Source organism: Condylostylus longicornis, unplaced genomic scaffold, assembly GCF_029603195.1.
Source record: "Condylostylus longicornis isolate FDR11 unplaced genomic scaffold, ASM2960319v2 ptg000017l, whole genome shotgun sequence".
Lineage (NCBI taxonomy): Eukaryota > Metazoa > Arthropoda > Insecta > Diptera > Dolichopodidae > Condylostylus > Condylostylus longicornis.
Genome location: NW_026577986.1, coordinates 7397190 through 7410233, shown reverse-complemented (window position 1 = coordinate 7410233; position 13044 = coordinate 7397190). Strand labels below are relative to the sequence as shown.

The window sequence follows — 13044 nt, the reverse complement described above, 5'->3', positions numbered from 1 at the left end:
AAACGGAGATTTGGAAAAAAGTGATTTAGCACGTTTTGGATATTAATTAACAATATCTTAATTGGTTGAATATTTTAGTTTTAGTTTTAGTTTTATTTTTTTTTTTAAAATTTTGCAAATTGAGAATAAATGTGATTTGTTGTTTATTGAAAATAATTACATAATATTTTTAATTTCAAGAACTCTTTGTACTATTATTGCTTATTGCATTGATACGGTCTTAGATGACATATTTTTTTTACACTTATCGCGATATTATAACGATTGACAATGTCACAAATAAATATTATAGTGTGAAAATTGAATCACAAAGCTGTTTGAATATTATATTAAGCACATTTGAAATTTTTTCAATTTTAATGATGATTTGCTTCTAAAGAACTATAATTATATAAAAGTTTAAAATAATTTTTAGAAATTATTAATAATTTTCAGTTTAAACTTCTGTTTTTCCAGGAAATGGCCAAGTTCAACTGATCCTTAATGAGGCAACATTTCAATTCATTTAAATATTGAACGTTTGCGATCTTTATATAGCCTTTTATCTATTGTAAAAATCACTTATTCACACAAGTCGTTTATTTGTGGTTCATGTGATTTTCATATAATAATCTCATTGCTCATATAACCGGCCTCAACACCGACAATAGTCATAATGTGTTGAGGCCGGTTGATTAAATTGACAAATTTAAGAATAAAAGAGTCATAATTAGCTATTTAATTCAAACTTTATTTCTAAGCAAATAATTTAAAGATGAGTATAGTTTATGCAAAAAAAATTATGTATTACAATTGTTAGCTACAAGACATTTCAAAGAAAATCTCGTTTAAGATTCGATAATATTCTTATTTCAGATTCGTAAATTTTCAAAATAATTTTAAAAATTAATTTAAAAAAAAAATTAAATATCAAGTTGCCAGGAAAAATCAGTGACATTTAAAAAAAAATATAAACTAATATTTAAATTTAAATCAAGACTTTTAGAGTAAATTAAAAATTTAATTAATTTTTTAAAGAACTATACATAGATGCAGAATAATAAGGGGTGAAATCATGAAAATGAAATACCGTCTTCTTAAATAAAGTAAGAATGAGCACCGTAATCATAGATCACAAATCCGGTTTTTTTTTTTAATTGAAAATATGACTTTTTATTTCCAATTAATTAATTTATTAATTTTTTTATTAAGGTAATAAAGTAAACCACCTTAAGTGCACCGTTAAAAATTTCTGGGAAAAAAATCATCAGCGATTTTCCAGATTTCAGTGAATCAAGAGTAAGCTTTGGGATAAAATACGAACAAATAAAAATCATTTGTGATTTAAAAATTAAGTAAGATGTATGAAATTCAAAATAAATTATTAACATTTGTAGCAGCTCAAGTGCACACAATATTATGTAATGGCACCAAATTTCGCATGTCGAGTTCAAAGCGAAAATTCACTTCTTCACTGTCGGAAAGCGTTAATGAGCAAAATATGTTGGCCTGTTTATGCACCTAGTAATTCAATTTTTTGCTAAACTGATTTTGAGGAAACCAGGTGCAAACAACTGAACTTTTACTGCGGAACGGATTAATATGCTTTCGAAAATATAGACAAAAAAATCAATTAATTTCTTGAAATAATATTTCAACTCAGGGTTTGCTAAAACAATGAATTAGTAAATTTTGATCTACAAATTAATCTAAAAATTTCGACTAATAAATTAGAAATTGAACTTTCACTAGAGGTCACCAGGTTTATATCTAATTTTTTTTCTTCTTTGGCTCTGGAGCATTCATGCAACGGGAAAAATAAGTAAAGTTTGTTTTTTATATATTTGCAAAAAGGTGAGGGCTTAAAGCAAAGCCATTTGCTTAAAGCATTAATTTAACCGTTCAAAATACTTAATATAAGAATATCAATAAAATTTTTTACGATTTGTAACCAAAGTTACATAAAGAAAAAATATAAATTAAGGGGAACGGCACTTTACGTGGTTCACTGTACATTAAATTGTTGAAAAATATTAGTGAATTAGGAATAAATTTGAATTGATAATTCTAACTTAAGCAAGTTCTTCATTCAAAATTTATTTTTAAGTTCTACATAGCTATATTTAAATTTTAATATCTAAATTTAACTTTTTTCTAGAATATTTTATCAACCTGACAAATAAGTTTGTCTTAATGTAATTTAGGGAAATATTTTTTTTTTATTGAAAGTACGTCACTTTATTGAAAAATAAACTTTGAATATAAATTTTTTTTTTTTGTTATATGATAGTTTTTTTTGCTGTCATTCTCATGTTGTTAAGTTGTTTTTCTGCTTTTTCTTCATTCATTATTTTTATATACATATAAAATTCATTTAATAATTTCTCTATAATTTTTGTAGGAGCAATGATGCCGTTTTGGTAATTTGGCCGCTTTATTGAGCAATAAATAAACGAGTTTTAAGTGATTTTTTAAAAACAAGATGTGGATTCCGAAAAAGCTGTTTTATGTTCGAAATAATTTACAAGGCGCAATATTTGTGAATAATTGTGTTATTAGTTGAAAACTATTATTATTTATTTACTAAAAACGTTTTTGGATAACCAAGTTGCTTTACATACTAAGTATATTAATCAATTTATCTAACATATTAAAATATTTTTGTTACTTAAAAATTTTTGATGAAAAAAATTTTGATGGCCGCACTTATTATACAAATAATCGTAATTTTTTATAGTTTTAAATTATTTTAATATTCCATATAAGCTAATAGACTATAATGTTCTGTTTTAATCTTTAATCACAGCGCAAATCTCCAGAAATAACATTTACCATTTGCACAGGGATTTAACATTTTTGTTTATTGTATTGAGAAAATTAAACAAGTTAAATATCTTAAGTTAGTATTTGTTTTAAATTCCATTCCGAATTTCAGTTCTCCTTTACTAGTTTTTGTTAAATTGCATAATAAAAGATATTAAATTTGTTATTCAACTTTGATGAAATTTATTCATATAACTTGTCAATAATATCTTTGTATTTTTCCATTACTCCACTTTTTTTCAATTTAAATGTTGGTCCTATTAAAATAGGATAAAATAAAAAATATTTGGTAAATAAAAATTTGTAAAACCTTTCTGGAAATTTTTTTTCTAATTTTTAAATACTAACCAAATTCACCCGTGGCTATTGAAAAATCATTTGGAAGTAAAGCAAATTTTTTTATTGTATGAACATTTGATATTGCATTTTTATTATAACGATCGATTCCATTTTGAATTGATTTTAGAACTATAGGACATGGTCCAGATTTTAAAATTTCTGATAATTTCGTATATTTTAAATTTAATGTTTTCATCCACTGTAACGATTCCTGTTCTAATTCATCTAATGGGCCACCATTTTCTGGATCCATTTTAGTCTGTTAAAAGTACAATATATTATAAGTTTAGAATTAATAAATTAAGTACCAGTCCATTCTATACCTTTATTGTTAATAAAATACTTAAATATTTTCTTTTATCACCGATTAAAAGAGCATTACTAATACCGGATAATTGTTTTTTAATAGATTGTTCAATAAAAACAAATGGAATATTTTCACCACCCGATGTTATTATAAGTTCTTTAACACGTCCAACAATATATAAATCATTATTATTATCAAGTCGACCTAAATCACCAGTTTTAAACCAATCGTCAACAAAAGATTGAGCAGTTTTTTCCGGATCATTTAGATATCCCATTAAAACAGAGCGACTTTTAAGTAATATCTATGAATGTGAAAGCAAAAATTTTGTTAAATTTTAAAATAAATCGTTTATAACCTACCTCTCCAATACCATTTTCATCTGGATTATAAATTTTAATTTCATTGCCACTCAAAGGATTACCGACAGTATCAAAATTCCTGATAGTTGAATCATTCAATGTGTTTGGCCCAGTTTCTGAAAGTCCATATGCATCATATATTAAAACATCAATGCTGCAAAAATAACGTTTTGTTTCTACATTCATTGGTGCTGATATTGTTACGAATGCACGACATCTATCAAAACCAAGGCCAGATTTAACTTTATTTATAATTTGCTGTCCAATTTTATAAGTTACAACATTACCACGTTTGCTAAGAAATACATAATTTTTAAATTGTGAAAAAAAGTTTAAATAATTGAAAATCTGGCATAACGGCAAAACAACGGTGTTATTTCAAAATCAAATAGTTTAAAACTCTAATAGTAACTTAAAGTAACTCAACAAGTAAGTTTAAAAAATTTTTTAAATGAATAAATAATTTTTAATATATTTTTAGAACAGCGCTAATTATTATTTAAAACTTACCGATTCATTCTAGCAACATGATAATTATACACAAATTTCTTGGCACTATTCAACATTAAATAACTTAAGTAATTTAAATTTGATTCGGCTTTAATCATTTTTTCATGGATTTTTTCCCATACTCTTGGTACACTCAAAAATCGTGTTGGACGTGCTTTAATTAAAGTTTTAACAAGAGTACTTTTTAAGGCATCACGATCAGCAAAATAAACACAAGCCGCCAAAAGTGGTGATAAATATAATTCGAAAATTTGGGCAGCCAAATGATTTAATGGTAAATATGAGACAAAAACTTCATTACCAACACTAATTGATTCAAATCTATTAAAAATTCCTTTAATACCAAATATAATATTATCATGTGATATCATAACACCTTTTGGTTTATCCGTTGTACCTGATGTAAAAATTAATGAGAAACATTCATTCGGTACTAATGCATTTAAACGTTTTTCTAATTCAATTTCAATATCATTGTCGATTTGAATTTGTTCAATATCACTCCATTTATAATAACCATCTTCAACACTTACAAATGAATCAAATGGTCCATTAATTTGTATTATAGTTTTTAATTTTGGTAAATTTTCTTTAATTACACGAATTTTATCCATTTGTATTTTATTATCAACAACACAAATTGTTGAACCAGCTACTTCTAAAATATGCTGTACAGCATCAGGACTACTTGTTGTATAAATTCCAGTTATAATACCACCAGCATAAACTGCACCAATTGCTGAATAAAACCATTCTGGACAATTAAATGCTAATATACCAATCGAATCACGTTCTTTAAATCCCAATTTAATAAAAATTTTCGCAATTTTATCAATCTTTTTCTCATATTCATAGTAATTTATTGTTTGCCATTTTTTTTCCGCATTTTCAAATGCTAATGCTGGACGTTGGCTAAATGTTTGTGCCGTGTTTTTTAACAATTCAGGAAATGTTATTGGTTTTATATTATTTCCATTATTTTCAAATTGAATTTTTACACGATGATCTATTTTGGTTGTACGCCGTGGTAGTCCGTCATTAGTATATTCAAATTCATCCTCGAAATCTCGAAACATTATAATATATATTAAACATACAAAATTACAAGTTTTTTAAAATTTTTATTCTGTTTTTGTTCTATCTTAACGATTGCTCCAGTTTATTATCTAATTGGACGTATAAATTAAGGAATATTTCTTCGAAATAATTAAAGTTATCCACTTAACCGAATTCACTTTTCAAATAATCTAATTTTGATTTTGTAGATCACTTTATAAATACACCCAAACCTCGCTTTACGGCCTAGATACGTTCCGCAAAACTTGGCCGTAAAGCGAAAAGCCGTATAACGAATCAATTATTCTAATACGTATTCATACAAATTCAATGGGATCGGTTCCAAATTTGATAAATATATAATATGGTTTATCATTCAAAATGCATTTTATTTTTTTATTTTGTTTAAATTATAAACATATTTAACAAGAACATAAATTTTACATAAAATAAAAAACTCCAAAAACATTACATAATTTTTAAATAAAAATGAAACAACTAAAACCTACAGATCACTGTCATCATCATTTTGCGCTGGTGGTTTGAAAAAATTGTCTAAAGTTGTTTGTCTTGCCTTCTTGTCTATTTCTTCCTTTAGTGATTTATAACAGCTAATGGCTGAGTTAATTCCTCGAGACACATTAGCGCTACGTTCGACGTCAGGATCGTTTTCAAGGAGGATGTTTATTCCTTGTTCAAAATAAGAAAAAGCGCTCGAAATGATTTTTGATGTTAGCTGTTTGGATACAACAGGCTCTGTACCTTCATCAATTGCTGGTTCTGCTTGCAACTGAATGAGTTCCTCATATGAAAGGGGTTCTCTATCAGCTGCAAGTAGATCCAGCACATCAGATTCGTTTAAATCTTCAAAACCGAGATCATGTGCTAAATCCAAAATATTTTGTCTAACTTCAGGAAGGAAATTAACTTCTGCATCGGTAGTTTTTATACATTCTGGCCATATTTTTTTCCAAACATGGTTCATTGTTGTCGATTTTAATTCCTTCCAGGATTCACTAATGTTCTCAACAGCATCCTTGATATTATAGTTTTTCCAAAACGTTTTAATTGATGATGTACCATCGGTTTCACTTATAAGTTGTTGGAATGTTCGGCGTAGGTAATATGCTTTAAACGTGGCTATTGCACCCTGATCCATTGGTTGGATCAGAGCTGTTGTATTTTTCGGAAGGTACTCAATCATCACATCTTCTGATAGTTCGGATAAATTAGTAGGATGCCCTGGTGCATTATCTAAAATTAGCAAAGCCTTGTTGCTTAAGTTATTGTCTAGTAAATATTTTTTGACTTCTGTACAAAAGTGATTTTTGAACCAATCCTCAAAAATAGCTTTAGTCATCCAAGCTTTTTTGTTGGATCTCCATATGACGGGTAATTGATTTTTATTTAATCTTTTAAAAGGCCTTGGATTTTCGGACAAATATATCAAAAGTGGTTTTAGCTTAAAATCACCCGTAGCATTTGCACCAAGTAGCAACGTTAAACGTTCTTTGGACACCTTATAACCAGGCGCAGATTTTTCGGTTTTTGAAACGTATGTGCGAACAGGCATTCGCTTCCAATAAAGCCCTGTTTCGTCTACGTTAAACACTTGCTCAGGTTTATAACCACCTCTTTCAATAATTCCTTTTAAAATGTTGGGATATTCGTTAGATGCGGCCTCATCGGCGCTAGCTGCTTCACCTTTCAATTTCAAATTATGCAAATTAAATCTATTTTTAAATTTTTCAAACCATCCTCGACTTGCTTGGAATGTGACATCTTCAGATTCATTGGTATCTCCTTTCTTCAAATTTTCGAAAATACCCAAAGCTTTTTCCTGGATAGTCATTTTACTCATTGGAATTTTCCGTTTGTTATTGTCCTCAATCCATATAATCAATAGTTTTTCCATTTTTTCCATAATCCAATTTCTATGGCGTGTTAATCTTGAGATATTTAAAGGTGCAGCAGATTCCAAATATGCTTTAATATCCTCCTTTTTATCGCGAATAGTTTGAATGCTCGATTTCGCAAGTCCCATTGCCTTGGATATTTCAACAATTTTCTCTCCAGCTTCTATACGACGTAATACTTCTTTTTTAGTTTCTAGCGTGATTGCTTTGCGGCATCTTTTTTTATCAGTCTCCGAAGTCGGTAATCGTTTCGTTGCCATTTTGTCTAAAAAATAATGAAATTCTAAATTAAAAATACATATCAAAATTTTTTTAAAATTGTAAAAAATGAGTACTTACCGTCCAAAAATGTTTCTAATTGTTTACAACTTTTTCAGTTAATTTGTAACAATCACTAATAAATATGTACATAAAACACTCACAGACAAATCTAAACCAGTCGCATTATAAGTACACACTGAATAACACTCGTAAACAAGGGAAACACAAAGAAATAAAGATTGCGCTTGCGCAATATATCGACATAGAAAAAAAAAGCCGTTATAGCAAAACATTTTAGGCCGTATATTGAAAACGTACCTTAATTAAAGAGGGCCGTTATAGCGAAAGGCCGTATAAAGAGCGGCCGTATAGCGAGGCTTCAGTGTACTTTAAGACCTCCAGTTTAGAGTTATTTAATAATAGTAGATAAATATTTACATAAATAGCTTTTTTCAATAATTTAACACTTTAAAAATTAGAGTTTAAGGCACAAAACTAAACAGTTTCATAAATAATATTCCTATCTCAAGTATACATATGTTGTTCTTGTTTCAATATGAATTTAAAATTTATAGTTAAGAAATTTGAATACGAATTTGCCATTTTAATCACGAATCTTTATACATAATTAAATAGCATGAATAAAGGTACAGCAGATCAAGAGCGATCATATATTTTACGATATATAATAAAATATTAAATCAGTTCGTGAAATTTTTTGTTCTCGATTAATCACCATTTCTGAATAATAAAATAGCTTTACAAAATTGAATTGAATGCACTACTATGACTTAAGGTTTTCTTTTGAATTTCTAGAGCGAAGTATGCCCATATAACAGTTTTCATGAACTAGAGCAATTTCTATTTCCTTGCAGATCACAATTGAGTAAAGTTACCCCAACCTTCTAAACAAATTAAACTATGTATTTCGTTTCAAACATAGTATAAAAACTGCTTATATAATGGATAAACTGATTAAATTGGAAACAAAATTCGGCCTTTACATTTATAGGAGACATATTCAAAATTTGGCTCGATATTTCGTAAGGATCCTTAAATATGAAATAGTGAAGAACCTGAACGTGAAATCACTATACTATGCCACATTTTTTTTTTTAATTAAAATTAAAAATCAATCTAAAATTTGTCAAAGAAAAAAATAAAAATACATACATATATATATTTTTTTCTATTTTTAGTTATGAATTTAATTAATTGCAAATTTCGTGTTTAAAGCTTAATTAAAATCAACGAGATGATATGTTTAGTTTCGTGTATTTATTATGCCATTGTATATGTATGGGACGTGCAAGAAAGAGAATACAGGGTAAAATTAAAATATTTGGTGTGAAGGCATTAACAAATTTAGCCCTGACAGATGGAAAACGGAAAGTAGACGGTAGATTAAAAAAACATCTTTACAAATATTACTTCTTGGCCATTCAAAAAAAATCATTAGAAATGCAAAAAATCCCCGACCAAATGTTTTCTCTCCAAATACAAGACGTTGGTAAATATGAATCGGTTTACTTGTACAAAACTTTTATTACAAATCCTCTTCCATTTTCAATTTTATAGAAACAAATATTATTGGTAAAACAAAAATTATTTCTTGTTGACAAATCAACACGCTAGCAGAATTGTAAATGATGCTTTCAAAATTATAATATAAACATTGTTCTGGTATTGATCTAATTTCAAAATTATGTTTACTCTTGAAACATGACTATAATCAGAATTTTTTACTTCGAATTTAAAAAGAATAAATTTCTTACAAATTATAAATAAAAATAAATAAAAACTAATTAAAATGTTTTACCTTATTGTGCATAAGACACAAAGAATTTAATATTCTTACACGTGTTGTTCTTTATTATTTATTTTTTAATAATAAAAAAAATAGTATTAATGCTATTCTTTTTCATCTTTTATTGAAAAATACAAAATATTATACCATAATTATTTTATAAGTTATATATAATATATGTATAATATATCTAAGAAGAAATTACATAAATATTTTAAAAATTTATTCATAAAATTTTTCAATAATATCCTTGTATTTCTCATATACAACATTCCTTTTCAATTTTAACGTGGGTCCTATTTAAGGGAAGATACAAATTGTTTAAAAGTTTTTTGTCTTTTTTATTAATTTAAATTATAATCATACTGACCTAATTCATCTGTTGCCATTGAAAAATCATGTGGTAATAAAGCGAATTTTTTTATTGTATGTACATTTGATATTGCACTTTTATTATAACGATCGATACCATCTTGAATTGATTTCAAAACTTCTGGGCATGGTCCAGCATTTAAAATCTCTGATAATTTCGTATATTTTAAATTTAATGTTTCCATCCAATGTAATGATTCATATTGTAATTTATCTAATGGATAACCAGTTTCCGGATCCATTTCAGTCTTTAAAATAAAATATTTATATAAGATTACATTGTAAATTAATTTAACATTTTTAATTATAAATAAAGATACAAATATTATTTACCTTAATTGTTAATAAAATTGTTAAATATTTTCTTTTATCACCGATTATAAATGCATTACTAATACCAGGCAATTCATTTTTAATTGATTCTTCAATAAAAACAAATGGAATATTTTCACCACCCGATGTTATTATAAGTTCTTTAACACGTCCAACAATATATAAATCATTATTATTATCAAGTCGACCTAAATCACCAGTTTTATACCAATCGTCATCAAAAGTTTCAGCAGTTTTTTCCGGTTCATTTAAATATCCCATAAAAACGGAACGACTTTTAACAAAGATCTGAAAATAAAAGAGAAAAATGGAAAATTTTTTTTATTGTATTCTTTTTTTTTTATTAAATTTTATAATATCGTCACAAATGCATATGTGGAAGAGGTTATCATGAATAACATTAAGAATGACTTTTTAAATTTTTTTCCAATATTTTTTTTTTTTTTTTTGGTTTGTTACAACATTTATGATTCAATTACCTCTCCGATTCCTTTTCCGTCTGGATTATAAATTTTAATTTCATTGCCATCTAAAGCATTTCCAATTGTTTCGAAATTTCTCATTGTTGAGTCATTTAATGCAATTGGTCCTGTTTCAGAAAGTCCATAGGCTTCATATAATAAAATATCAATACTACAGAAATAATGTTTTGTTTCTAAATTTGTTGGTGCAGCACCAGTTATAAATGTACGACATTTATCGAATCCAAGACCAGATTTAACTTTATTTGTTATTTGTTGACCAATTTTATATGTTATATTATTACCATGACATCTGTAATTAAAAGTTTAATGTTAATTGGTCGCAACTAATTGTTTGATTTGAAATAAAGTTTGATTAACATGATGATATTTTAAAAATAGTACATAATATTTAACACATGTGTTGATTTTTCTTTTTAGGTGAAATAACAAATTCAAGATTTTAAAAGAACCTAAGCGCAAAAAATTCCTCATACTAATATTGTTCACAAGAAAGCAGTGTGCTGCTAGGTATTATATGCATTTTTTGGGCTTTAGATAAGATATTTTTATTTACTAGTTTACATTATTTGTCTAGTTCACTTGATTGAATCTTATAGATATTTATATAAATAATTTATTCAAAGTTCAAAAGGTAAAACTCTACAATAAATAAGTAAATAAAATAGACCATCATCACCTAGAGCATATATTTTTTATAATTCTCTAAATTAATTATTTTCTAAAATTAAATTTATGTACTTAACTTGCTCGAAATTTTTAATTTTAAAAATATGTAACTAATTAAAATTTAAACAAATTCATAAAAGTTAAACAAATTTCACCAAATTTAAAACAGAAATCATTCTCTTCATAATATCATTCAAATAATTTTTTAGAGTTTATTCGTTATAGGTGCTAATATACATTATAAAAGTAATTTACCGACCTGATTACCTATTACTGTATTTTAACCATTTATAAAAACAAATGCGAACTTACCCATTAATTTTTGCAACATGATAATTATAAACAAATTTTTTGGCAATATTTAACAAAAATGAATTTAAGACATTTGAATTTGCTTCAACTTGAATCATTTTTTCATGTATTTTCTCCCATACTCTTGGTACACCCAAAAATCTTGTTGGACGTGCTTTAATTAATGTTTTAACAAGAGTACCTTTTAATGCATCACGATCAGCAAAATAAACACAACCGGCTAATATCATTGGTAAAAATAAATCTAAAACTTGTGCAGCAATATGATTTAATGGTAAATATGAAACAAAAATTTCATCACCCATTTCAACAACTTCAAATCTTTTAAAAACTGATTTTACACTAAATACAATATTATCATGTGATAACATAACACCTTTTGGTTTACCAGTGGTACCGGAAGTAAAAATTAATGAACAACATTCATTCGGTACTAATGCATTTAAACGTTTTTCTAATTCAATTTCAATATCATTATCAATTTGAATTTGTTCAATATCACTCCATTTATAATAACCATCTTCAACACTTACAAATGAATCAAATGGTCCATTAATTTGTATTATAGTTTTTAATTTTGGTAAATTTTCTTTAATTACACGAATTTTATCCATTTGTTTTTTATTATCAACAATACAAATTGTTGAACCAGCTGCCTCTAAAACATGTTGTACAGCATCAGGACTATTTGTTGTATAAACTCCAGCTATAACACCACCAGCTGAAATGGCACCCATTGCTGAATAAAACCATTCCGGACAATTAAATGCTAATATACCAATTGAATCACGTTCTTTAAAACCTAATTTAATAAAAATTTTAGCAATTTTTCGAATTTTCTCATGATATTCGTAATAATTTATTGTTTGCCAATTCTTTTCATTATCTTGATATTTTAACGCTGGATAATAACCATAATCTTTTACAACATTATCTAAAATTTTAATAATAGTTATTGGTTTTGTTGAATTAATTCCATTTTCAGTTAAAGGTATATGTACTTTTCCATCTATTTTAGTTGTTCGTTTTGGGAATCGTTCAGTGTATTCTTGTTGATCGATTTCAGTTTCCATCATCATGATTATTAGTAAAATTTAATATTTGTACGTAAATTTCGTTTGTCTTTATTTTTTTTTCCGATTAAGGGCTTTCTTTTGTTGTAATATAGAAGTGTTGTTCACTTATTAAAGTTTAAATCGTAAATGAAATTGAATTTAAAACAAAATATTTGCTTTAATTTATTTACGTATATACATACATACACATTTGTATATTTATTTTATTTCCTTCCATAATATTATTGATAACACGCATCATTCATTTTAATAAGTCAAGAGACTCTTTAGGCTCATTGATAAAATAAAAAAAAATAGCGTTTTTAAATACAGAATAATATCGGGCCCATATAATAAAATAATCAAATTGATTTTATATTTTAAAAATACACCAAAACGAAAATCAAAGCGTAATTTTATTTTTGTTTTTATTTTGTACCCTTCCTTATCTTTACAAAACC

General features: G+C 26.5%; 3 protein-coding genes across 3 annotated transcripts; all 3 read right to left on the bottom strand.

Annotated features, from left to right (window-relative positions):
- Positions 1 to 2606: 2606 nt before the first annotated feature.
- LOC129606128 (very long-chain-fatty-acid--CoA ligase bubblegum-like) lies at positions 2607 to 5511 on the bottom strand. Its single transcript, XM_055516246.1, has 5 exons — positions 4321 to 5511; positions 3811 to 4105; positions 3465 to 3752; positions 3151 to 3400; positions 2607 to 3059 (listed from the first exon to the last, which is right to left on the bottom strand). Exons 1-5 carry the CDS (start codon positions 5394 to 5396, stop codon positions 2986 to 2988), a joined length of 1983 nt encoding a protein of 660 aa, XP_055372221.1. The 5' UTR covers positions 5397 to 5511; the 3' UTR covers positions 2607 to 2985.
- Positions 5512 to 5881: 370 nt separating this feature from the next.
- On the bottom strand, positions 5882 to 7865 carry LOC129606038 (tigger transposable element-derived protein 1-like). The gene is made up of 2 exons (XM_055516089.1): positions 7632 to 7865; positions 5882 to 7575 (listed from the first exon to the last, which is right to left on the bottom strand). The coding sequence occupies exon 2, from the start codon at positions 7550 to 7552 to the stop codon at positions 5882 to 5884; it is 1671 nt and encodes a 556-aa protein (XP_055372064.1). The 5' UTR covers positions 7553 to 7575; positions 7632 to 7865.
- Positions 7866 to 9458: 1593 nt separating this feature from the next.
- On the bottom strand, positions 9459 to 12716 carry LOC129606100 (very long-chain-fatty-acid--CoA ligase bubblegum-like). The gene is made up of 5 exons (XM_055516205.1): positions 11529 to 12716; positions 10545 to 10839; positions 10066 to 10353; positions 9731 to 9980; positions 9459 to 9656 (listed from the first exon to the last, which is right to left on the bottom strand). Exons 1-5 carry the CDS (start codon positions 12605 to 12607, stop codon positions 9583 to 9585), a joined length of 1986 nt encoding a protein of 661 aa, XP_055372180.1. The 5' UTR covers positions 12608 to 12716; the 3' UTR covers positions 9459 to 9582.
- Positions 12717 to 13044: the final 328 nt, after the last annotated feature.

Excerpts from the sequence above, each read along its gene's own strand:
- LOC129606128 (XM_055516246.1), bottom strand. The coding sequence starts at position 5,396 with ATGTTTCGAGATTTCGAGGATGAATTTGAATATACTAATGACGGACTA. Across the intron at positions 3,401-3,464 it reads GTATTTTATTAACAATAAAG|ACTAAAATGGATCCAGAAAA; the intron begins GTATAGAATGGA and ends TACTTTTAACAG. Across the intron at positions 3,060-3,150 it reads AATAGCCACGGGTGAATTTG|GACCAACATTTAAATTGAAA; the intron begins GTTAGTATTTAA and ends CTATTTTAATAG.
- LOC129606038 (XM_055516089.1), bottom strand. The coding sequence starts at position 7,552 with ATGGCAACGAAACGATTACCGACTTCGGAGACTGATAAAAAAAGATGC.
- LOC129606100 (XM_055516205.1), bottom strand. The coding sequence starts at position 12,607 with ATGATGATGGAAACTGAAATCGATCAACAAGAATACACTGAACGATTC. Across the intron at positions 10,354-10,544 it reads ACGGAAAAGGAATCGGAGAG|ATCTTTGTTAAAAGTCGTTC; the intron begins GTAATTGAATCA and ends TTTTATTTTCAG. Across the intron at positions 9,657-9,730 it reads AATGGCAACAGATGAATTAG|GACCCACGTTAAAATTGAAA; the intron begins GTCAGTATGATT and ends TCCCTTAAATAG.